Here is a 26469-nt window from a genome sequence, read left to right on the forward strand (position 1 = left end):
GCTCCTGGCCTCTCAGTTGTTAATTGGAGAACCACTCTCAAGCTCAGTGATTTGGCAGAACAGAGTGGGGCTGGAGCAGTTAAGGAGCCAGACCAGTGAAGGTCTAAGTGGGTGTGCCCTTGTTTTTTAATTGCCTTCAGTGATCTATTTCCAAGACAGAATAGCTTGGCTGTTAGACTGAATCTATGGCTGAGCCTCCAACCTTTACAAAGGATTTTAAACAGAGATGAGTGAAAAAGTCCCCAAGCCACCTCGGCTCTTTAACTAGACCTAGAGATGGCTGTGAAAGCCATGGAATTCCTTTTTTTTTGTTTAATCTAGGCTCTGGGGTGTTTTTATATGGAATTCAGTTCTTAACCTCTATAGCTGAATTCGAGGAAAGAGAGCCAACACCTTTTAGAACACTGCCTGCTAGACAAATGAGCTAAGAGATCCTTTGGATATCCTTAGTTTTAAAACCCAGCATGTGGGTTTAGCATGTAGGTATTTCATATAAGGGACCAGAGTATGGGAGGTAAGAGAACATCAAGGGATGGACAAGAGAACTAGCATGGAATTTTCTTTTGTTTTTCCAGAGAGTATTGGAAGGACATGTGTTTGATGTGAATTGTTGCAGGTTTTTCCCATCAGGCCTTGTGGTCCTGAGTGGGGGAATGGATGCCCAGCTGAAGATATGGTCAGCTGAAGATGCTAGCTGCGTGGTGACCTTCAAAGGTCACAAAGGAGGTATGAAGTGTGGTTTCTCCAAAAGGCTTCTCTAATGATCCCCAGAAATGAATCACTGAAAAGGTAGAAACAAGCTAGTTATTCACAAATACACAAATAATCCATCCAGCTGGGCATTTAGATGAGCTGCCATTTCCCTAAGGACCAGAAATTCCTTTGCCACACAGTCTTTTTATTGCTATCTTGAACTGTCTTACACAGTTGGTTTGATACCTAAAGCCTTTTCCAGCTGGGTGCAGTGGTGCATGCCTGTAATCCCAGCTTTAAAAGTTGTTTTCTACAATTGATAAAGGAAAAAAAAAAAAAATCCTCTCCAGGAAATCATATACTTGTGTGCTGGGAAATAGAGAGAGAGAGTGAGAGAGAAGGAGATGTGTCTGCATTTTCTCATATTAGTCTTTTGGCTGAGGAAACAGTAAAAGCTGGGTAGCTAATGGCTACATCATCAGACATTATAGATAGAGCTTGATGAGTCCCATAGATTTAAATTACAGTTTGTGTTTTAAAAATGGATTAGCCATTTAACCAGTTAATATCAGATTATAGAGATAGAGTGGGAACATCTTCCCTTTGTAACTGAGTTTTGTGGGGGAAAAAATATAATTTAGATATGTTTTATCCTTAATTGGAGTATTAAAAAGGAGATAAGTATGCTATTCCTATTTTACAAGTTTGAATATTTTTAAAATATGTGATAATATCCCCAAATAATTCCTTGATCCTTCTTCTGGAACCGTAATACATATTGTGTGTACCACTCATTTGGGAATTAATTTGTATTGCCCTCTACTTCTGGGATTTTTAACTCTGTGTTTTTGTGAACCTCAGTATATTGTAACTTGTGTGTGGAGATCAAGTTTTAAGATTTTTTTTTTTTTTTTTTAAGACAGAGTCTCGCTCTGTCGCCTAGGCTGGAGTCCAGTGGCATGATCTCAGCTCAGTGTAACCTCTGCTTCCCAAGTAGCTGGGACTACAGGTACACGCCCCACACCTGGCTAATTTTTGTATTGTTAGTAGAGATGAGGTTTCACCATATTGGTCAGGCTGGTCTCAAACTCTTGACCTCAGGGTGATCCACCCGCCTTGGCCTCCCAAAGTGCTGGGATTACAGGCATTAGCCACTGCGCCTTGCGTTTTTTTTTTTAGTTTCACTTGTTGCCCAGTCTGGAGTGCAGTGATGCCAGCTCGGCTCACTGCAACCTCCCCACCCCAGGCTCATGCGATCCTTGTGCCTCAGCCTCTCAAGTAGCTGGGATCACAGGCGTGCACCCACATCCAACTAATTTTTGTATTTTTTAGTAGAGATGGGGTTTTGCTGTGTTGGCTGGGCTGGTCTTAAACTGGCCTCGAGTGATCTGCCTACCTTGGCCTCCCAAAATGCTGGGATTACAGGTATGAGCCACTGCGCCTGGCCCAAGTTTTAAGTTTTAATATTTCTTTATAACATTTTGCCAGATTACATGCTGATGTTTTAGCAAACACACACATTAACCTAAATACATAAATGGTTTACTTCCATGATGTAAGAAAATGGGTACATTGAGAGGGAATAGAAACAATATTCAGAGCCTTCCTTACATTCCTGAAGAACTCATCACCTCCTGAAGAACTGAGAGATTGAAGGAGTCAGAATGGCCTACAGATCTGGGGAGTTCAGGAGCCAAAGGAGTCTAGAGGAACAATGCAAGCTTCACCTCAGATCTGGCCATCCCTCTGAAGGTGTGGGCACAGGAAAACATTTCAGTGGAACAAGTCATGACTCTGCATGTTGAACTTAATTAACAAGATGCATATTCAACATCAGTGCACATCCAGTTTATAAATACCTTTGAATCACTGCAATTATTGTTCCCTTTACAGAATCCTAAGTCTCCCAACATTCTTTAATTCTCCCTAAGAATATGTATGTGACCTTTAGCTTAGAGTAAATAGTAGAATGTTATTTATTTATTTATTTTATTTATTTTTTTTTTTTGAGATGGAGTCTCACTCTGTCTCCTAGGCTGGGGTGCAGTGGCGCGATCTTGGCTCACTGCAACCTCTGCCTCCTTGGTTCAAGCAATTCTCCTGCCTCAGCCTCCCCAGTAGCTGGGATTACAGGCATGCGCCACCACGCTCAGCTAATTTTTTTTTTTGTATTTTTAGTAGAGACTGGGTTTCACCATATTGGCCAGGCTGGTCTCAAACTCCTGACCTTGTGATCCACCTGCCGTGGCCTCCCAAAGTGCTGGGATTACAGGCGTGAGCCACTGTGCCCAGCCTAGAATGTTAAATCAATTTAGATTTAAGCTTTTATTCATGTAGTCGTTCCATTCTTTTGGCCTTGTGAGAAAGTCCTGGGATAGAGTAGTACCTTCTGCAGAGTATAACAGCCCTGACTTTTTTCTTGAGAAGGGAGTTTTTAGTAGATTGAACAGAATGATATACTTTAGAAGAAATGACATGAAGTCAGATCCAGGCTAGCCTCTATCAGGTCATGAAAGCTCCTTTCCAGTTCGTTGTATAAAGTAGTCCCAGGTTTGGGGTTGCCCATTCTTCCACAGCATGGTAAAAATCAAGATTGATCTCTGATAGCTTAACAGCATGTATGTAGATAGATCTGATAGCTTAGCAACCTATAGATTGATTGATCGTCACTGTCTCCAACCAAATGACTTCCAAGTTGCTTTGTGTGACTTAAAAAAAAAAAAAAAAAATCTTGGTCCGGGCACGGTGGCTCATGCCTGTAATCCTAGCACTTTGGGAGGCCGAGGCGGGTGGATCATCTGAGGTCAGGAATTCAAGACCAGCCTGGCCAACATAGTGAAACCCCGTCTCTACTAAAAATACAAAAATTAGCTGGGTGTGGTGGCTGGCGCCTGTAATCCCAGCTACTTGGGAATCTGAGGCGGGAGAATTGCTTGAACTCAGGAGGCAGAGGTTGCAGTGAGCTGAGATCACGCCATCACACTCCAGCTTGGCCAACGAATGAAACTCTGTCTCAAAAAAAAAAACAATCTCTTGAGTTATGAGATTTTGAAGCATTTTATTCAGAGCCATGAACCCATATTAAAAAAAACATATTAAAAAAAACTGGCCAGGCACAGCATCTCACTCCTGTAATCCCAGTACTTTGTGAGGCTGAGGTGGGAGGATCACCTGAGGTCAGGAGTTCAAAACCAGCCTGGCAAACATGGTAAAACCCTGTCTCTACAAAAAAATACAAAAATTAGCCAGGGGTAGTGGTATGTGCCTGTAATCCCAGCTACTTGGAAAGCTGAGGCAGGAGAATCGCTTGACCCTGGGAGGCAGAGGTTGCATTGAGCCAAGATTGCACTACTTCACTACAGCCTGGGCAACAGAACGAGACTCCATCTCAAAAAAAAAAAAAAGTATATATATATACACATAAATTGGTCCCCCAATTGTGTGTGTGTGTGTATTTAAATATATATAACTAAAGGATTAGTGTGTTCCCTACTTAATTAACAAGCAGAGGTAAGGTTTCTGTGTATGCTGAATTTTTCAAGTGGAAAGGTAGACTAAAAGTAGTTTTGTGTTTGTAACATATGCGTTCAATAAGTAATTCTAAAATGCACTTTAATCAGTTTGAAGTTAAATTGCCCAGGCCATTTAAGTAAGGTTGTGAAATTTGGGGATATACATTTATAATCCTAATTCTTTATAATAAGCATTACATCTTTCATAATCAGTGAAACATTGAGACCAAATTACACCCCATTTTAGTTAACTAGTTGGCTTATTTTTTTTTTTTCTCATAATGGTAGTGGAAATGCTTACATTTATAGAATAATTTTAAGAAACTAGGTTGCAGTATCAGCACTTGCGCCATTATTTTCCAAGTCTTAAATACTTTCTTAGAAATTGGCTATGCTGCCTCCAAGTAATAGGAGGTGCTTCAAGGCTTATTTTTTTTCAGAGATCTGAGTCATAGCCATTAATTTTCCCATATGCACATGTATGCATATTGCTCCCTAGCAACATTAAAATAGCTTAATATGATAGAGAAACTAAATAATTTAAATAAACTTGTTAAGAATATACACCTGGGAATATGAAATTTGCTTTATTTCTTACAAATATTTATTTCAGGAATAGTTTCATCTAGTGTTATTCGTATTTCCAGACTTTGGCTGGGATGCTCATATGTGATTCTGCTGAATCTTTTCTTGAAGGCAAATGCTTTTGTGTTCTGGTTTGTATGGTGAAGACTTGTATCTATTTGGTTTGATATCTAAAGCCTTTTCCAGCTGGGTGCAGTGGTGCATGTCTGTAATCCCAGCTATTTGGGAGGCTAAGGTAGGTAGATCTCTTGAGGCCAGGAGTTCAGGGCTGCAGTGTGATATAATTGTGCCTGTGAATAGCAGTGGCACTCTAGCCTGGGCAATGTAGTAAGACCCCATCTCAACAAAACAAAACAAAAATAACAGTAAAGCTTTTTGCAGCTTCTGGTAAGTCTTAGCTTTGGCTGCTTCTCTTAGAAAGGCATTCTCGAAATTGCTACTTTCTTTTTTTTTTTTTTTGAGACAGAATCTCACTCTGTTGCCCAGGCTGGTGTGCAGTGGCATGATCTCAGCTCAGTGCAACCTCCGCCTCCTGGGTTCAAGCGATTCTTCTGCCTCAGCTTCCCAAGTAGCTGGGACTACAGATGCATGCCACCATGCCCAGCAAATTTTTGTATTTTTAGAAGAAACTAGGTTTCACCATATTGGCAAGGCTGCTCTCGAACTCCTGACCTTGTGATCCTCCCTCATTGGCCTCCCAAAGTGCTGGGATTGCAGGCGTAAGCCACCACACCTAGCCAAAATTGCTACTTTCATAGCTTCTTTCTAAAGTCATTCTTCATAGGTTCCCACTTCTCTAGGCTCCTCTTTTCTTTATTCTTGTCATGTAAGTGTTAAGAGACCCACACTAGATGCTGTTACATTATGAGTGACATTTTACTAAAGAGAGGGTGATAATTTTCCACTCTGCTTTTATAGAAAAGGAAAACTATCTAGATTGCAGCTCTTTGCTGAGTATTACTTGAAATTTATACACAATTAATAATAGAGTCAGCTTTCTAGCCACAGCTATAGCATCCCTGCCTTGAATACATACTTTTCAGAATTTTTTTTTTTTTCCAAAAGCATGTATCACTTCCATGGAACTCAGTAGCATTTTGAAATAGTGGTTGGAACTTCCCAGTAGAGACATAAGGAGATCTTTGATTGCTTAATAAGAGCTGAAAGACCTTCCTTATGGTGATTCCTTAGGATTCTTAAAAGCTCTAAGATATTTTCTAATTAGATTTTTGCTGAATGTATTATGGAGTTAAAATAGAAAGGTAGATTTTCCAAACTCAAAATACTTTAGTGACCAATTGCAAAATAAGAAACAAGATGGCAGCAAACCATATGGGCTCGATAGATCTGTTTTTGAAAGGAAGACTGAAAAATCTTTTCTCTTGTGGCCTATATCCAGTGGGTATATAGCTTTGAGAATTACATTTACCTAATAACTATTGCCAGCTGTATAAATTGAATTTCGTTGTTTTGTTTGTTTGTTTTTTTTTTTGAGACTCCCTCTGTTATGCAGGCTGGAGTGTAGTGGTGCAATCTCGGCTCACTTCAACCTCTGCCTCTCAGGTTCAAGTGATTCTTGTGCCTCAGCCTCCCAAGTAGCTGGGATTACAGGCACCTGCCACCACACCTGGCTAATTTTTGTATTTTAATAGAGACGGGTTTCGCTACATTGGCCAGGCTGGTCTTGAACTCCTGGCCTCAAGTGATCTGCCCGCCTCAGACTCCCAAAGTGCTGGGATTACATTCGTGAGCCACTGTACCTGGCCTGGATTTAGTTTTTATTTTAAATTGGATCTATTTGAAAAGTTACACTATAGTGATTAAGTCCCACCTGAGTTGCTTTTAATCATATTTTCTCACACAGACCCTAAACTGGCTGCTTTTTAAAGCTGTGGCATTTTCATAAACTCATCTTTTTCTAAACAAAGTGAAATTTCCAGTAAGAATTGAGAGACATGTGGTTAATCACATTGGATTGGCACTTGTACGTTACGCTGAGTTGCTGTAGAGTTTTTGTCAAGGTTTGTGTATCTGAAGTCATTTCATTTTAAGAGGAGTGAAAGTATGCTAAAGACCACTAATTAGCTATGTGACTTTTGGTCAGGTACTCTTAATTTATTGGGCACCTATACTAAGCATCGTTAAATGGGTTTTAATGAAACAAATACTAGCCCTGCCTGGATCACCATAGGGTTGCACTACCTCTCTACTCCATACAACTCTGTGTTTTTACACCTGTACCATTGTATTGTAAGTCTTTTTTTTTCCAGGTATATTCTGTTTGTGTGTTTTTTTCTCTTTTTTTTTCCATTGTAAGTCTTTAGGTCTATAATTAACTCTATTTTTTTATGCTGTGTATTCCTGAGGCTAGGGACCATAGCAAATATTCAGATTATAGATAATAAAGGGCTTCAAAAACTATAAAATCGATAGACATTTTGGACATTATAACACTCAATCTTAATTCCATCATCTTTTTTGGCAGGCAGTTCCCTGTTGAGGTATGATATGAGGGCTGGGTAGATAAGAATGTTCAGCCTCCTACTGGGCTCCCCTGACACTACCCTGGCAAAAGTGGAGCACTGACTCATACCACCTCACATTGCAGACAGGGGAGGTGGAAGTTCAGCTTCCCCCTTGGTCCTGTGTCACCTTCTTGGTGAAAGTAGGACACAGTTGCACCACCTGACTTGCATCACCTCATTGCCTCCTAGTGGCGTTATAAGCTTGGTTCCCTGCTGACTGACACCAGGGAAGGGGTTGTGGGCACCTTAGGGCACCTCTTTGTGCCTGTCACTGCCAGGTGGGGATGGAAACTGAGCTCACTGCTAGATCCTGATGACAGTGCCTTACTTAGCCTGGTCAACCCCGCTGGGTAGGGGAATGGGAGTGCTGCTGCCGGCTTCCGTGGGAGCGGGGTAGATGATCACTTCCTGTTCAGCCCTACTGAAACCATGGGGGAGGGGGAGTAACAGTTTCTCTGTTGGTGTCTACTGGTATAGGGTGGATGTTGCCAAGAAGATTTCTATTTTGTGAGCTACTTCTTTCTCAGTCTTTAGGCTAGGGGCAACAGACTTTACTGGGAGTTTTGTTTTGTTTTTTAACTCTGTTCCTGTTAGCAGTTTCGTGTTGGAGGCTTCTGCAATGTCCAGTCCAGGACATGTGGGAGGCAATAAGGAAATCCAGGAACTCATTGCTGTGTTGTTTTTTAAGTCCTGAGGTCCTTAGGTGGTCCACCACCTTCTTTCCATCATTCCAAGTCTTACTATGCTTGTGGTGTCCATGACTTTTCAGTTGTAAACGGAAGGACCTAGGAGCAATGGGACTACTCTTTCTTGGCCAAAACCAGAAGTCATGTCCTTTTTCCAAATGGGGAGGCTAACCCTTTTAATCAATTATCAGTGAAAGCAGCAGCAGGATATATGTAATTATACATATATAGTGGGGTTTTGCTCCACTGCCCAGGCTGGAGTGCAGTGGAGCAATCATAGCTTACTGTAGCCTTGAACTCCAGGGCTCAAGCAATCCTCCCACCTCAGCCTTCTGAGTAGCTGGGATTACAGGCACGAACTACCATACCTGAATTAAATTTTTTGTACAGACAGAGTCATGCTGTGTCGCCCAGACTGGTCTCAAACTCCTGAGCTCAAGAGATTCTCCTGCCTCAGCCTTCCAAAGTGCTGGAATTACAGATGTGTACCACTGCACCTGGCCAAGGCAGTGATTTTCAAACTGAATTAGCTTAGGTGTCTACTTTTTTTTTCTCCAAAGTTCTTGTTAAGGTGTCTACTTAATTTTTATTTTTTATTTATTTATTTATTTTTTGAGACGGAGTCTCTGTCGAAGGCTGGAGTGCAGTGGCGTGATCTCGGCTCACTGCAACCTCCGCCTCCCAGGTTCAAGCGATTCTTCTGCCTCAGCCTCCCGTTTAGCTGGGATTACAGGCATGTGTCACCATGCTTGGCTATTTTGAACTTTTAGTAAAGACGGGGTTTCATCATGTTACCCAGGCTGGTCTTGAACTGCTGAGCTCAGGCAGTCCACCTGCCTCAGCTTCCCAAAGTGCTGGGATTACAGGCATGAGCCACCACGCCCGACCTCTTAATTTTTATTTTTAAAAAAGAGTTTTGAAGACAAAATAAAAAACTTGAAAATGATTGCTCTAGCACACTCCACTAAAAATTAAATCCAGAACTTGTTTTTCCATGCCTGTCTTTCACAGCTAGACTTTGATTCATTGGGAAGCTGGGACTCTATTTCTGTTTTTCTAGCACTTGAACATGGCCAGCATGTGGTACCTGTTCAGAACATGTTTGTGAAGGGATGGAGTCATTTATACAGCTCCAACTTCTCTGCCCTTGTAGTTCCTTTACTCCATCCTCCATCTTAGGGAGTTTTTTTCTCTTGCTAGGTATCCTGGATACAGCCATCGTTGATCGGGGGAGGAATGTGGTGTCTGGTTCTCGAGATGGGACAGCACGACTTTGGGATTGTGGGCGCTCAGCCTGCTTGGGAGTCCTTGCAGATTGTGGTTCTTCCATCAATGGAGTGGCGGTGGGTGCTGCTGACAACTCCGTAAATCTTGGCTCCCCTGAGCAGATGCCCAGTAAGTTGATAATGATATGTAGGATTGTTTTATTTTCTTAGGCCCCCTTCAGTGATTGCCTTAGTTTCTCCTTTTCTTCCTCATGCTTTTCTGCTCTGTGCCTGGTATTTCTGTTTTCACCATACGATTAATATTTACTCTGTACCTACTATGTTTCTATTGCTTTGGAATCTACAAAGGAAGTATATGTCATAGCACTGCGTTTCATTAAGTACAATCTAATTTAGAAGATGAGATAAATGCCTATAAAACAGGGGTGTCCGATCTTCTGGCTTCCCTGGGCCACACTGGAAGAAGACTTGTCTTGGGCCACACATAAAATACACTTAACATTGATGATAGCTGAGCTAAAAATAAATAAATCTCATAATATTTTAAGAAAGTTTATGAATTTGTGTTGGGCCTCATTCAGAGCCACCCTGGGCTGCAGGTTGGACAAGCTTGCTTTGAAACATTTAGAGAACAGTAACATTTGGCTGAAATAATTAGTGATTCTTTTTATTTATTTTATTCTTTTAGCAATAGAGTCCTGCTGTTTTCCCCAGGCTGGCATTGAACTCCTGGGCTTAAGTGATGCTCCCACTACAGCCTTCCTAATAGCTGGGACTACAGGCCTGCACCACCATGCCTGGCAAATTAGCAAGTCCTAATGCAAATATAATAGGTTTTCAGAGAGATGGAGTGTTCCCAGTTAGTATAGATAGGAAAGATGTCACAAAAGAGGTTGGCTTGAACCTTTAGAGGATAAGTTCAAGTTGAACAGACAGGAATGGTAAGGATAGGACAATGGGAGCTAGGGCAAGGGGTAGGTGTAGGGGCAGTTTGCATTATAGCTTAGATGTGAAACTAAGTGTTATATAAAAAGATATGCTTGACTGGGCTAGAAAGTTGAATTAAGAAGGGTAGTAGTAGGAAATGTGTTGAATAGCTGTGGTGAGAGACTAATAAAGGTCCTAGTAAGGCAACTTTCATTCTTATTTTCCCATAATAATAGTTGCATCTCTGTTCCATAGGACAATGTTTTTTCTACCGTTGTCTTAGCCCCTCACATTTTGAAAAATAGACCTTATTTTTTAGGGCCATTTTAGGCTCACAGCAAAATTTAGCAGAAAGTACAGGGGGCCAGGTGTGGTGGCTCACGCCTGTAATCCCAGCACTTTGGGAGGCCGAGGCGGGCGATTCACAAGGTCAGGAGCTCGAAACAAGTCTGGCCAACATAGTGAAACCCCATCTCTACTAAAAATAGAAAAAATTAGCCGGGTGTGGTGGTGTGTGTGTGTAATCCCAGCTACTCGGGAGGCTAAGGCAGAAGAATCGTGTGAACCTGGGAGGCGGAAGTTGCAGTGAGCTGAGATCGCTCCATTGCACTCCAGCCCAGGCGACAGTGTGAGACTCTGTCCCAAAAAAAAAAAAAAAAGTACAGGGAGTTCTTATATACCTTTTGCCTTACCCACCCACACATAGCCCTCCTCACTATCAACATCCCCCACCAGAGTGGTACATTTATTACAGCTGATGAACCTGCATGACACATTATTGTCACCCAAAGTTCAGAGTTTACATTAGGGCTTACTCTTGGTGTTATACATCCTATAGGGTCTGACAAATGTACAGTGACATGTATTTACCATTGTAGTATCACACATAGTAGTTTCTTAGCCCTAATAATCCTCTGTACTCTGTTCAAGCAGTTCTCCTGCCTCTCAGCTTCTCGAGTAGCTAGGACTCTAGGCATGCACCACTACACCTAGCTAATTTTTTTTTTTTTTTTTGTAGAGACAGGGTCTCACAATGTTGCCCAGGCTGGTGTTGAACTCCTGGCCTCAAGTGATCCTCCCATCTTAGCCTCCCAAAGTGCTAGGATTACAAGCATGAGCCACGGCTCCTGGCCCTAAAGTAATTTAAATGAAAATATTTTTTCTTGTTTTCTGTACTTTTTCATTTCCCATTTACTCTTCAACCCATTCTAGGATGGTTTATGCCCAAGTACTTGACTGAAATGGCTGTTGTTAAAGTCACCAGTGACCTTCCTTTTTTTTTTTTTTGAGATGGAGTCTCACTCTGTTGCCCAAGCTGGAGTGCAGTGGTGCGATCTCTTGGCTCACTGCAACCTCCACTTCCCAGGTTCAAGTGTTCAAGTGATTCTTGTGCCTCAGCCTCCTGAGTAGCTGGGATTATGGGTGCCCACCACCATGCCTGGCTAATTTTTGTATTTGTAGTACAGACGAGGTTTCACCATGTTGGCCAGGCTGGTCTTGAACTTCTGGCCTCAAGTGATCTGCCCTCCTCAGCCTCCCAAAGTGCTGGGCTTACAGGTGTGAGCTATGGGCCCCAGCCACCAGTGACCTTCCTCTTGCCTAATCCATCTTATTTCTCTGTGCTTGTCTTTCTGAATTCAGTGGTATTTCACATAGTAAACCCTCTCCTCAAAAAACATTTTTTTTCATGGCTTCTGTGATACCACACAACACTGGCTTTCTTCCTATTTCATTGACTGCTACTTCTTAAAGGTCTCCTTTTATGAAACTCCTCTCTTCTACCTTTAAATACTAGAGGGCCCCACTATTAAGTTCTGGGCCCTCATCTATGACTACAGTTTCTTCCTTTGTGATCTCATCTGTTCTATAGCTATCATTATTTAAACTGATGATGATTTCCAAAGTTCATGTAAAGCATAGACCTTTCACCTGAGTTTCAGACTCTATTTCGAAGTCTAATAAATAAGTTGAACTTACCTTGTCCAACAAGGAGTGTTTGATCCCTCCCCACCCCAAACTGTTTTTTTTCCATCTCAGAAGATGGCACCACTATCTACTCATTTGCTCAAGCCCAAAGCCTGAGATTCACTCACAGTCCACCCCCTTTCCTCATGTCCCACATCAGCAAAGTCTATCATCTCTAACTTCAAAGTGTTTCTAATTTTTCTATTTCTCCCTCTCCCTCCCCCTCTCTCCCTTCCTCCTGTCAACATCCTGGTCCAAACTATCATCATCTATTGCCTGTACTACTGCCTAGACTATTCTCCTATAAGCCATTCTTTTCAGAGCAATCATTGTGGTCATTTAAGAAAATCGTAAGTCATGTCACGCTCCTGCTTAAAACTCTCCAGTGGCCTCCCTTTATACATATGTTGAAATCCTAACCCCTTAGCATGGCTTACAACAAGCTCTTATACTTTCTGACCCTTGCACTTCTCTCCAATCTCATGTCATACCACCCTCTGCCATGCTCACTACATTTCAGCCACAGGCCTTCAGTTTCTTCTTTCAGTACAGTGGACTCTCCCAGTCTCCTGGACTTTGCCTTCTTTTTTTTAAATTGAGATGGAGTTTCCCTCTGTTGCCAGGCTGAATGCAGTGGCACATTCTCGGTTCACTGCAGCCTCCACCTCCTAGGTTCAAGCAGTTCTCCCGCCTCAGCCTCCCGAGTAACTGGGATTACAGGCGTGCACTACCATGCCTGGCTATTTTTTCTATTTTTAGTAGAGATGGGGTTTTGCCATGTTGGCCAGGCTGGTCTTAAACTCCTCACCTCAAGTGATCTACCCACCTCGGGCTCCCAAAGTTCTGGGATTACAGGTGTGAGCCACGGCACCTGGCCTGACTTTGCCTTCTTTTTCCCTTAGTCTGGAATATATACTCCTGTAGCTCTTCACAAGACTGGTTTCTGTTCACCATTCAGGTCTTGCCATTCAGTTGAAAAGTAACTTCCACAGAGGCTTTTTAAAGTTAAAGTTTAGGCCGGACATGGTAGCTCACGCCTGTAATCCCAGCACTTTGGGAAGCTGAGGTAGGCGAATTGCTTGAGCCCAGGAGTTCAAGACTAGCCTGGGCAACATAGTGAGATCCCATCTCTATAAAAAATATTTTAAAAAATAAATAAAGTTGAAGTTTACATTTAAAGTTACCCTCCCCATCTAGCCTTCCACCATCTATTCACTTCTGATCTTATTTTCCTATTTTATTTTCTTTTAGAACTCATCAGTTTCTGAAAGTATCCTACTTGTTTATTTACCTATTCACTAGAATCCTTGAGGGTGAGGACCTTATCTGTTTGTTCATTACTATTTCCTTAGCAGTTAAAATAGTGTGTGATGTCATCACATAGAAAATGAGGGTTAAAAAAAAAAGGAAAAGAAAAAAGAATAGTGCCTGATACATAGTAGGCCCTAAAGAAATATTTGGTGAATAAATGAATAAATTTCATTTTCTCTAGGCTGTAAGATCTTTGAGGTCAGAGACTGTTTTTTGCAGTATTGTATCCCAGCTCCTAGTGTGGTGTCTTATCATGGTACAAACAACTTAGTATTTTAAAAGTTGGGTTTATTGCCAGCCATGGTGTGCACACCTGTAGTCCCAGCTACTCAGGAGGCTGAGGTGGGAGGATTGCTTGCGCCCAGGGATTCAAGGCTGTGGGGTGCTATGTTTGTGCTTGTGAATGGCCCCTGTACTCCAGCCTGGACAACATACTAGACTGTCTCAAAAAAAAGTACACACACACACAGGCACATTTTTAAAATAAATTTGGATTTACTGAGGTATCTTTTACGTATGGTAAAAGTCACCCTTTTCCTTGGCTACTGGATACCATTAAAAAACATTTTTAAAATGTAAAAATAAAGTCAGTCTTTTTAATTGTATAGTTCTGTGAGTTTTGACAAATATATCCAGTTGTATAAATAATACCACAGTGAGATACAGAACATAAGAAATGTTTTCTTTGTAATAAGTGAATCACTAACAAAATCAGTAATCAACCATCAGTATTGGTGCTGTGTGGGCACTACCAGCTGATCAGCCTCACTGTTATTAACATAGTTTATTTGTCATGCAGGTGAACGGGAGGTTGGAACAGAGGCCAAAATGCTGCTGTTGGCCCGGGAAGATAAGAAACTTCAGTGCTTGGGACTACAGAGCAGGCAGCCGGCAAGTGGTTCCTATATGACCTTTGAACTCTGAGGCAACCTGGGGTCACTCTGTGTCTTAGAAAGCTATTTTGGAAACATTTCTACTTGCTCCCTGTGTTCACTCTTGAGAAGGCTGCGTGAGTAAGAGGCAGTACAGCGTAATGATTAAGAGTTGTGGGATTTGGAATAAGGGCAACATTTAAATCCCAGTTCTTTTTTTTTTTTGAGACAGAGTCTCACTCTGTCACCCAGGTTGGATGGAGTGTAGTGGCGCAATCTCGGTTCAGCTCACTGCAGCCTCCACCTCCTAGGTTCAAGTGATTCTCCTGCATCAGCCTCCTGAGTAGCTGGGATTACAGGCCCACCACCATGCCTGGCTAATTTTTGTATTTTCAGTAGAGACAGGGTTTCACCATGTTGGCCAGACTAGTCTCAAACTCCTGACTCAAGTGATCCACCTGCCTCAATCTCCCAAAGTACTGGGAGTACGGATGTGAGCCACTGCGCCCAGCCCTAAATCCCAGTTCTTGTGCAACACTTGCAGAGAATAAAAAAATAAAATAAATCTCAGTTCTTCTATTAATACTTAATGGTTCCAGCATTGGACAAGTTACTTAACCTCTCTAAGCCTGCTTCCTCATCACTAAACTGGTCATAATAGGGTATGTGATGAGGATTAAATGGTCTACTGTTTTGTGATCTTTGTTAAGTAGTTTCCCTCTCTGGGTCTTAGTGTGCTATATGTAAAATGATGAAGTTGTATAGATTTTCTTTATAAGTCCTGCTACTTCTAAGGTAATGTGAAAAAATTCTGAGTAAAGAACTCATGCCTACTGGGCATGGTGGCTCATGCCTGTAATCCCAGCTTTCTGGGAGGCCCAGAAAGGGTGGATTGCTTGAGTCCAGGAGTTTGAGACTGGCCTGGGCAAAAAAACCCATCTCTATTAAAAATACAAAAAATTGGCTGGGCATGGTGACATGCACCTGTAATCCCAGCTACAGCTACTTGGGAGGCTGAGGTGGGAATATCACCTTAGCCTGGAAGGTCGAGGCTGCAGTGAGCCAAGATTGCGCCACTGTACTCCAGGCTGGGGAACCAGAGTGAGACCCTGTCTCAAAAAAAAAAGGGACTCATGCATTCAGGACTCTTGATCAATTAATGAACAGACCATTAGTTGAAGTTTATTCCTACATCCTCTGAATTTTTGCTGGGCAGATTATGTTCTTAACTAAATTCTCTCTTCCCAGAGATTAGATTTTTAAAATTTCCTTCTAGCTCCTGTAATCATCATCCAGACAACTTTAGTGATTTGATTTGGCCACAGGGTTTGCTGTTTTCATTTCATCTTGTTACTCCATTGTGCTGGTGATATTTCCATTTTCAAAGTTTGTTTCAGGAACATTATCATTTTTGCTAATATCGCCTTTGTACTTGAGTTTCCATGCTGGCTTTTACTTCCAGGGGGAAATCAGATTTTTTTTGTTTGTTTATTTTGTTTTTTGCCTTTTCTTTTTAGTATGTTTGGGGAAGACATGATCAGTTTGAGCTAACAGTAAGGAGAAAATGAAAATCTAATAATTTTTTTTCAGATTCATGGGGAGAATTGTGATTCTTTACATCGCTACTTTATTTAAGCCTGTTCATTTTCCTACAAAATACCATCCTTCAAAAGGTTGAAGTGACACGGAGCAAAACTTACATGTGGGAATTGCAAGTGTTTCTCAGAAGGCTGTCATGAAAAAGGGGCAAAGAAGGAATTTTGGTGGTGAGGATCCTGTGAGACAGTGTGTTGAGTGATAGTAGTTGGAAAACTGCTACCTCAGGGTATATTACATAAACTGCTCAAGTCCTTAGCCAGTCTCAGGTTCCTGAAATCCTGGGAGTACTTCCTTCTCTCCTTCTCAGTTTTTGGTGAATGTGTAATTTACCATTTGAGAACAATTAAAGGGGGAAGGAAGAAAATATCTCAAAATACAGTGAAATTTTTCCTTTTTTGGTGCCTGTTTATTCTTGGAAACAAATTAATCTTTAAACAGCATTTTTGCCTCCTACTTGTTCCCAGGTGTTCCTTTTTATTGGCTCAGACGCTTTCAACTGCTGTACTTTTCTCTCTGGCTTCTTGCTATTGGCTGGGACTCAAGATGGAAACATTTATCAGCTGGATGTGAGGAGTCCAAGGTGAGTCACCATTCATTTACATGACGCAGGTCTTCTACAGAGTGGAAATTTTTATTGGCTTTAACATTGATTTAGCCTAGCATATAGATGACTGTTGAATCAAGGGTATATTTTTCCATTTACAAAGGTTTTCCAGTCTGAATTTTCTGACTGTTCTTATTATTCCTGGACTCATATTAAAATATATGATTCATACCATCATGATTGTCTGACTAATGATTGCTTTGAAAATTAAGCTTAAATATAAACTAACATTTCATTTAAATTGATTGTCTAGAACTTTTAATCTTAAAGAGCTCAGTAATTTTCTCTTACATTAGACCCTGGCTACCCTAAGATTGAAAGATTGAATTATTTTTATTTATTTATTTTTTTTTTGAGATGGAGTCTCCCTCTGTCGCCCAGGCTGGAGTGCAGTGGTGCTATCTCAGCTTACTGCAACCTCTGCCTCCCAGGTTCAAGCAGTTCTCCTGCCTCAGCCTCCTGAGTAGCTGGGATTACAGGCGCGTGCTACCACACCCAACTAATTTTTGTATATTTAGTAGAGACAGGGTTTCATCATGTTGGTCAGGCTGATCTCAAACTCCTGACCTCGTGATCCACCTGCCTCAGCCTCCGAAAGTGCTGGGATTACAGGCATGAGTCACTGTACCCAGCCCTGAATGATCATTTTTAGTTCAAGGAACCTAGGTCTGTTAGTTATGTAGTTTTGATCATGACCTTTCTAAACAGGCTTTTCTTTGGTCTTAAAAATATCCAAAGAGAATCATACAATCTCTCTGTTGCAGGATTTAACAATTTCTACAATTTTGTCCCTTCCTCCTTTGATTTCCTTCCTTTTTTCAACTGATATTTATTGAAAATAGCTTCTGTGGGCATCAGGCTTGGTTCAAGGCACTGAAAACCAGAAATAAAAGGTACAGACTCTGGGCTGGGCGTGGTGGCTCACGCCTGTAACCCCAGCACTTTGGAAGGTCAAGGTGGGTGGATCACCTGAGGTCAGGAGTTCAAGACCAGCCTGGCCAACATGGCAAAACCCTATCTCTTTTAAAAATACAAAAATTAGCTGGGCATGGTGGCGCGTACCTATAATCCCAGCTCCTAGGGGGGCTGAGGCAGGAGGATCGCTTGAACCTGGGAAGTGGAGGTAGCAGTGAGCTGAGATCGTGCCACTGGACTCCAGCCTGGGCAACAGAGCAAGACTCTATCTCAAAAAAAAAAAAAAAAAAAAAAGATACAGACTCTGCCTTTGAGGCACCTGGAGTCTAATGGTAAAGATGGACAAGTAAAAGACTGTTGTGCAGTGTGATCACTTGTCTGACAGGGCTAGCCACAGAAATTTAAGGAAGCACCAAAAAGGAGAGGGAAGGAGGTGAGACTGCTTCTCCAAGGAAATGAGAAACATTGGGTCTTGTTGAGTAGGAAGTTGCCAAGTAAAGAAGGAGGAAAAGAGCTGGCTTCGGTAGAATCCCATGTATAGAATCCCATATATGAAGGCATGTGAAGGGGATTGTTTTCAGGAGTCTATGACAGGTATGTTCCCTGCATATGAGGGCAGTGGTGAGAAGTGATGCCAGCAGGAAAACAGGAGCCGCTCTGACCTTACCTGCCATTCTAAGTTTATTCCAAGAGCAGGGAAGAAATTCCAGTAGATGGTGACTAGCTTATACCTTTTCTTCCATCATTTCAGTTACTTAATTTTTTTCTTCGTTTTCTTTTTTTTTTTTTTTTTTTTGCCTCCACAGAGATAGGGAATCTCTGAATCTCTGATCACTATTATAAAATCACCCTTACATATATATTAAATTGATTCTCACTCAGCTTTCTCTTTCTTTCTTTTTTTTTTTTTTTTTGAGATGGAGTCTTGCTCTGTAGCCTAGACTGGAGTGCAGTGGCGCGATCTCGGCTCACTGCAAGCTCCGCCTCCTGGGTTCACGCCATTCTCCTGCCTCAGCCTCTTTCTTTTTAGAGTCCTGACAATTTTAATATTTTACAACAAATCTTAATTCTTTTGTTAAGTGAAACGTTTAACATACTGCTAATATTGTTATCTTCAACCCATGTCATACCTGCCTTAAAAACTCAGGATTTGGGTGGTGACTTAGTTCATGTTTAGAGACATGGATGGTTTTCAAATTACCTTAATCTGCCGGTTAAGGTTCTTGCCAGGAAAGAAACCATAGAAATGGTTAATCTTTCTCCACACTTTATCCTGTTTGCTCTTATGTGGTTAGTACTATATGTTGAATATAGTCAAGTATTGCTTTTGAAGAAAGAAAGTAAAATTTCCCCTTTCTCTGAATCCTAGGGCTCCGGTACAAGTCATCCACAGATCAGGAGCACCAGTTCTATCCCTGCTAAGTTTCAGAGATGGATTCATTGCTAGCCAAGGTGGGTCCGTGGGCCAATTGAGAGAGATGCTTCTCTGTAGTTCAGTTAATTAAACATAGTTTTAAGTGTCTGATCTGTGGCTGGGTTGGGGCATGATCCCCCATGATTCTTTGGCATATTGTACCTATCAATAGTGTTTATCACTCTACGTTGTGATTGTCTGTGTCCCCCTCCAGTTCAAGCTCCTTGAGGGTGGTGACTGTGCCTTATTCATTGTGTTATTCCCAGAATTTAGTTCAATGCCCACCACTCTTCTGCCCTAAAGGAGCTCACAGTAAGGTAGACAGACATGTGAACATTTGATTGCAGTCCAGTTTGATAAGGACTACATCAGAAGACTGCATGAGGAAATGGAGAATAGCTAATTCTAGAGGTAGGAGTGCTGTCAGAAAGGTCTTCGTGAACTACGTGACATGTAAACCAATAAAGATTTCACCCACTGGAGATGTAAAGAGGGACACTGAAAGCTGAAGCTATTGTATATGCAAAGTCATAGATGAGGCAAGCGGGGGCAAAAGAAGAAAAGCACTAGCATTTCCAGAGGGCCTGCTATGTAGTGTACTGTGTTTGATGCTTTACATACATATTCTAGGTAAAGCGAGTACCTTGATGTAGCCAGGACAAACTCTTTGGAATGGAGTTCAGGAATGGTGTTGGGGAAATGCCTGGAGCAAAGTGTACATTAAGGGACACTGGATCCTTATAGGAATGATGTAGGTAAGGAGGACTGGACTATACAGCCTGGAGGGACTACCTACCTACCTTGAGCATTTCAGTATGTCAGTTAGGATATTTTGGGCTGTTATTTACAGAACACCCAGCTGAATATGGTTTAAACAGTTAGGAAAGTATACTACTTCACTTAACAAGAAGTCCAGAGTCCATTTCAGATTATATTAATTTAGTGATTTGAAAATAAAGTCAACCAAGGAGACTAAGGAAACTTGACAACTAAGTCAGTGGTATTCTGGGTTGGATCCAGGATGTTAAGGAAAGACTGGTGAAAAAAAAAAAAGTATGCTGTTTAGGTGGTAGTAGTGTACCAATATTGGCATCTTAGTTTTGACAAATGTAAGGTGATAACAGTTGGGAAAACCTGAAACTGATTAAGGGCATATGGGAACTTTCTGTATTATCTTTAACTAACTTTTCTATAAACCTAAAGTCACTCCAAAATATAATTTTTTTATATATATTTTTTAATTTAAAAAACAAGTAGGCTGGGCACAGTGGCTCATGCCTATAATCCCAGCATTTTGGGAGGCTGAGGCGGGAGGATCACTTGAGCCCAGGAGTTTGAGGTCAGCCTGGGCAACATAGGAGACCCTGTCTCTACAAAAAATAAAAATTGGCCAGGCATGGTGGTTCATTTCTGTGGTCCCAGCTACTCAGGAGGCTGAGGTGGGAGCATCGCTTGAATCTAGGAGGTGGACGCTGCAGTGAGCCATGATTGTGCCACTGCATTTCACCCTAGGTGACAAAGCGAGACTCTGTCTCAAAAACAATTTTTTTAATTAAAAAAATATTTAAAAGATAGAGACTGGGTGTGGTGGCTCATGCCTGTAATCCCAGCACTTTGGGAAGCTGAAGCGGGTGGATTCCTTGAAGTCAGGAATTTGAGACTACCCTGGCCAACATGGTGAAACCCTGTCTCTACTAAAAACACAGAAATTAGCTGGCATGGCAGCACATGTCTGTAGTCCCAGCTACTCAGGAGGCTGAGGCAAGAGAATCGCTTGAACCTGGGAGGTAGAGGATGCAGTGAGCTGAGAGCACGCCACTGCACTCCAGCCTGGGTGACAGAGTGAGACTCTGTCTCAAAAAAAAAAAAAAATTAAAAATTAAAAAATAAGGTTGGGCACGGTGGCTCACACCTGTAATCCCAGCACTTTGGGAGGCCAAGGCGGATAGATCACCTGAGGCCTTGATATTTCTCGCCTCCTCTGTCCTACCTACAGGCCATTTTACTGATTATTAACATCTCTGGCCGGGTGCAGTGTCTCACATCTGTTATCCCAGCACTTTGAGAGGTCAAGGCGGGTGGATCACCTGAGGTCAGGAGTTTAAGACCAGCCTGGCCAACATGGCGAAACCCCATCTCTACTAAAAATACAAATATTAGCTTGGCATGGTGGTGTGCACCTGTAATCCCAGCTATTTGGGAGGCTGAGGCAGGAGAATCACTTGAACCTGGGAGGTGGAGGTTGCAGTGAGCCAAGATTGTACCACTGCACTCCAGCCTCAGCGACAGAGTGAGACTCCCTTGCAAAAAAAAAAAAAAAAACATAATCTCTGTTGCAAGGTGATGTGTGGGTTATATGAGGAGTGTAGGTGGAGAAGAGCTGACTCATGGTTCTATTTTTTATACTTTTTTTTTTTGGAATGTTAGAAATTTCTTTATTATTACTTATTCTTACTAAGCACCAGCTTAATACTGCAGAAAATTTCAAATCACTGTTGATAACCCACTATCTTTTCTCCCACCCGGATTCTTGATCAAGAGTTTTTCAAGTAAAGACATGGTCTTCTCTCTTCTGTATAAAACTTTATGAAATAAAGGCAAAAGATTGTGTATATCTTGCTGGAAAATGCTGCCCAGGGCTCTGGAGATGGTGGCTGCCCCTGCTCCTTTCACTGTCCAGGTCTTGAAAGACTCTAGCCTGAACTGTCTCTTCACAAAACAAGTCCACCACTTGCAGCGTTTATCATTCTGAGGGTCGAAAACTTTCTCACAAAGTCTCAGTCCAGTCTCTTGCCTTAGATGTTGTAAATAGGCCCTCATCACTTAATCTTCCTGTTTGTTCGCAGGTTTGGGATAAATTGCATTAAGTGGAAAACCAGGTTCTCCAGGAATGGGAAAGTTAGTGATTCCCAGTGTATACATTTCTTTCTCACCTTGGCTTTTGGAATTGCACTTCTGGAGTTCCTTCAGACACTCAGAAACAGAGAGAGAGATATATATCAAGGTCCTATCAGCTTCATTCTTTTTTTTTTTTCAGCTTCATTCTTAACTTCATAGTTTTTGAAGAAGACATTGGCCTTGAAATAATAGATGGCTTCATCCACAGTATCTGTATCTTTTGTCTCTCTGGGGGCAGGTCCTTTGAATTGACTTCTGATAGGTAACAGTGCCATGTTTCCAATGAGTTCGGTGTCAGGATCCATGAGAGAAGAGTGGTAAGCTGGCATCTTGGTGGCGCCCGGGTTTCAACCCAGAGGAGCAGATTTTTTGTACTTTTCTACTTTTCTGCTGGGAAGAAGGCAAGGCATAACTTCTAGTACTGATACCTAAAGGCAAAAGGGAGTAAGATTATAACTCTGTTTTCAGAGGACAAAACTAAGACCAATAAGAGAAAGTTATCAGAAACCACATTTCAGTTAATTATAAAGGAAAAGCTTTCTTTTCCTTAAGAAAGAAGCTGCCCTTAAGGTATTGAGCACCCCTAACTCTGCAGATGGGGAAGTGTAGGCTGTTTGGCCGCTCTGCCATGTGCTGTAGAGGGAGTTCTGTACTGGTTTAGAAGTTGGATATAGGCCAGGCACGGTGGCTCATGCCTGTAATCCCAGCACTTTTGGAGGCTGAGGCGGGCGGATCACGAGGTCAGGAGATCGAGACCATCCTGGCTAACATGGTGAAACCCCGTCTCTACTAAAAATACAAAAAATTAGCCGGGCATTGTGGCAGGCGCCTGTAGTCCCAGCTACTCAGGAGGCTGAGGCAGGAGAATGGCGTGAACCTGGGAGGTGGAGCTTGCAGTGAGCCGAGATCGTGCCACTGCACTCCAGCCTGGGTGACAGAGGAAGACTCCGTCTCAAAAAAAAAAAAAAAAAAAAAGGTGGATATAGATGATCTTTGAGGTCCTTTGGAACTCTTTGATTATTAGTGAGGAGATTTAAATTGCCAGATGAAACAAAATAAAAAACTTTTTTGCTGGAAATTGCCAAACATATCTAAAAGTAGGCAGAATAGCACAATGAACCTGCTATACCCATTATCCAACTTAAGCTATTATCAATATATTGCTAATCTTGTTTTACCCATTCCCTTGCATTCCTCAGTCTTCATATATTTTGAAATATATCATGAGCGTCTTATTTCATCTGTCAGCATTTCTATATGTCTCTCTAAAAGATAAGGATTCATTTTTGGAGAAGGTGATTTTTAATAATAATGCAAAAAAGGGTAAGGTACTACCTCGTATATGCTGCTGCTTGAATGTAGATTAACAGATAAATTTGGAAAACAGTTTGTCAGATTTCCAAAAAGTTTGAAAAGGTTAATATCTGCTGATTCATTTCCAGGTCTTTATATATACAAAGTCATAATCTTAATACAGAAAAACCTTTATGCATGAAGACATTCGTTTATGCACATGCTGTCAACCATGTAAAATAGGCACAAAAAATAGATCAAAATGTTAACAGTAATTGTCTTTGAATGGTAGATTAGGGGTGATTTTTCTACCTCTGCTTCGTTTATTTTTAAAGTTTTGTTCAGTGAGCATGTACTACTTCTATTTATTTATGTATTTATTTTGAGACAGAGTCTCACTCTGTTGCCCAGGCTGGAGTGCAGTGGCACCATCTTGGCTCACTGCAACCTCTGCTTCCCGGGTTCAAGTGATTCTCCTGCCTCAGCCTCCTGAGCATCTGGGATATCAGGCATGCACCACCATGCTTGGCTAATTTTTTTTGTATTTTACTACTTTTATATTAACAAAAAGAAATCACCTTATTAAGCAGTTTATAGATCACCCCTATGATTCATTTGTTTCATTTGTCCATGCTCTTTTAAGATTTAGATATACTTTTACTTTCTTAGTGTAACTGTCCTCTTTCTCCTAGTGTATACAGTCAAATTTACAGATTGAGGAATAACCTGGGAACATTTTAATAGGGAATATCTACACAAATGTTTCTTTAAAAAAATGTTGAAGACATTTTTTAGACATTCCCTATTAAAAATAATGTAGGATAAGTTTATAAATACACACACACACACACATACACACACACCTGTGGTTGCTTGCTGTGTGCCTTTGGCAGACATTGCTAATCAAAGACATCTCTTCTTCCCACAGAACTTGCACTTGCTCTTCAAATCCAACCCAGCTCAGCATTCTAGGCAGCCACTATAGATCATCATAATTGGCCCACATAGGCCGGGCACAGTGGCTCACGCTTGTAATCCCAGCACCTTGGGAGGCTGAGGTGGGTGGATCACCTGAGGTCAGGAGTTCGAGACCAGCTTGGCCAACATGATGAAACCCCGTGTCTACAAAAATTAGCCAGGCGTGGTGGCGATCACCTGTAATCTCAGCTGCTTGGGAGGCTGAGGCAGGAGAATTGCTTGAACCCGGGAGGTGGAGGTTGCAGTTTGCTGAGATCGTGCCATTGTACTCCAGCCTGGGCAAAAAGAACGAAACTCTGTCTCAAAAAACAAACAAACAAAAAGTTGGCCCACGTAATAAGATCTATTTGCCATTCTGTGTCTTTGGACCATCTTCTTTACACTAGTGATCTATAGAAGCAAATAAAAATACTGAGTTTTTAAACTCTGGATGCAGTTTTCTCTCAGTTATATGAATTTTCTTTCTGCCTTTCAGGTGATGGAAGCTGTTTTATTGTCCAGCAAGACTTAGACTATGTCACTGAGCTCACTGGGGCTGACTGTGACCCTGTGTACAAGGTACAGGCCTGAGACGACACCAGACCTGGGTGATTCTCATGAGAGATCTAGGGCTTTTACGAGACTGAATCCAGATACCTTGTGGTCATTAGGGATGATAAAATAGTGCTTATTGTATAAGCAGTGTGGTAGGATGGCAAGAAATCAAGAGCTTAAGTCAGAAGTGATTTCTGGGCCAGGCATGGTGGCTCACGCCTATAATCCCAGTACTTTGGGAGGCCGAGACTGGTGGATCACTTGAGGTCAGGAGTTCAAGACCAGCCTGGCCAGCATGGTGAAACCCCATCTCTACTAAAAATACAAAAAAATTAGCTGGGCGTGGTGGTACATGCCTGTAGTTCCAGCTACTTGGAAGGCTGAGGCAGGAGAATCGCTTGAACCTGGGAGGTGGAGGCTGCAGTGAGCCTCAAGATCGCACCACTACACTCCAGCCTGGGCAACAGAGTGAGACTCCATCTCAAAAAAAAAAAAAAAAAAAAAAGTGACTTCTGGCTGACAGCTGTAACCCCAGCACTTTTGGAGGCTGAAGCAGGTGGATCACTTCAGCCCAGGAGTTTGAAACCAGCCTAGGGAGTAAGATGAGACCCCCGTCTCTATAAAAAATACAAAAAAATTAGCTGGGCATGGCGGCACACACAACTGTAGTCCCAGCTACTCATTTGGGAGGCCAAGATGGGGCGATTGCTTGGGCGTGGGAAGTTGAGGCTGCAGTGAGCTGTGATTGTGTCATTGCACTCCAGCCTGGGTAACAGAGTGAGACCCTGTCTCAAAAAAAAAAAAAAGTGACTTCATCACTTACTAGCTCTAGAAACTTAAAAACTTACTTTACCTCACTAGTCTGTCAATTCATCTGTAAAGATAGTAATATGAAAACTCTTTGTAAATACATTCTATAAATATTATTCATTATTATTATTATTAAGACTTCTAGACTGATTTTCTCATTTGATTAGAATAGAAAGAGAAAAACAAAAGGGGAAATATTTATTGACCAGACACTGTGCTGAACGTTTTATACACATTATCTCATGTAATCTTTGTTACTATTTGCTGAGGTGTAGGTATTACTATTCCTATTTTTTCCTATAATTTTTAAAAAGTTGTACAATTAATATCTGTAAAAGTTCAAACAATACAGAATGATACAGATTTAAAAGTCTTCTTTACGACCTTTTTGGTTCCCTTTCTCTTTTCCAGAAGTAACTAGCATTAAAAGTTTGGCATATATTTTTCAAGACTATTTTCAGAGAATTTGCACACTTACATCTTCATGTATTAATGTAAATAATATAATATACTTTTATCTTCAGTTTGTACATAATTGAGACTATATATATTGCCCTGTGACTTTTTTTTAATTACCATCTTAGAGCTGTTTCCAGGTAAATGCATGTAGATCTATTTCTTTTTTTTTTTTTTTCTTCTTGAGATGGAGTTTCGCTCTTGTTGCCCAGGGTGGAGTGCAATGGCCTGATCTCAGCCCACCGCAACCTCCGCCTCCCAGATTCAAGTGATTCTCCTGCCTCAGCCTCCCGAGTAGCTGGGATTACAGGCATGCGCCACCACACCTGGCTAATTTTTATTTTTAGTAGAGACGAGGTTTCTCCATGTTGGTCAGGCTGGTCTTGAACTCCCGACTGAGGCCTGCCTCGGCCTCCCACGGCCTCCCAAAGTGCTGGGATTACAGGCGTGAGCCACCGTGCCCGGCCATCTATTTCATTTTAAAAAATTCTTGTGTAGTGTTCCGGCCGGGCACGGTGGCTCACACCCAGCCCTTTGGGAGGCCAAAGGGGGGTGGGTCACGAGGTCAGGAGATTGAGACCATCCTGGCTAACACGGTGAAACCTTGTCTCTACTAAAAATACAAAAAATTAGCCAGGCGTGGTGGTGGGTGCCTGTAGTCCCAGC

General features: G+C 41.7%; 1 protein-coding gene and 1 pseudogene across 5 annotated transcripts in view; one reads left to right on the plus strand and one right to left on the minus strand.

The window, feature by feature from the left end:
• PAAF1 (proteasomal ATPase associated factor 1) overlaps positions 1-26469 on the plus strand; it is a 48654-nt gene that overhangs the window by 21051 nt on the left and 1134 nt on the right. For 3 of the 5 annotated variants that reach the window (XM_002822223.4, XM_054524802.2, XM_054524801.2), the window contains 6 exons: positions 576-726; positions 9202-9396; positions 14230-14321; positions 16366-16481; positions 18790-18872; positions 24479-24561. In XM_002822223.4, the coding sequence (XP_002822269.1) occupies positions 576-726; positions 9202-9396; positions 14230-14321; positions 16366-16481; positions 18790-18872; positions 24479-24561 (720 nt within the window). Of the gene's footprint in view, positions 1-575; positions 727-9201; positions 9397-14229; positions 14322-16365; positions 16482-18789; positions 18873-23953; positions 24082-24478; positions 24562-26469 lie in introns of those variants that run through there. The other 2 variants (XM_024255452.2, XM_009246828.2) reach the window with 2 other exon arrangements.
• LOC103891870 (actin-related protein 2/3 complex subunit 3-like) lies at positions 21304-22151 on the minus strand (annotated as a pseudogene).

This window comes from Pongo abelii, chromosome 9 (genome assembly GCF_028885655.2).
Source record: "Pongo abelii isolate AG06213 chromosome 9, NHGRI_mPonAbe1-v2.0_pri, whole genome shotgun sequence".
NCBI classification, from domain to species: Eukaryota; Metazoa; Chordata; class Mammalia; order Primates; family Hominidae; genus Pongo; species Pongo abelii.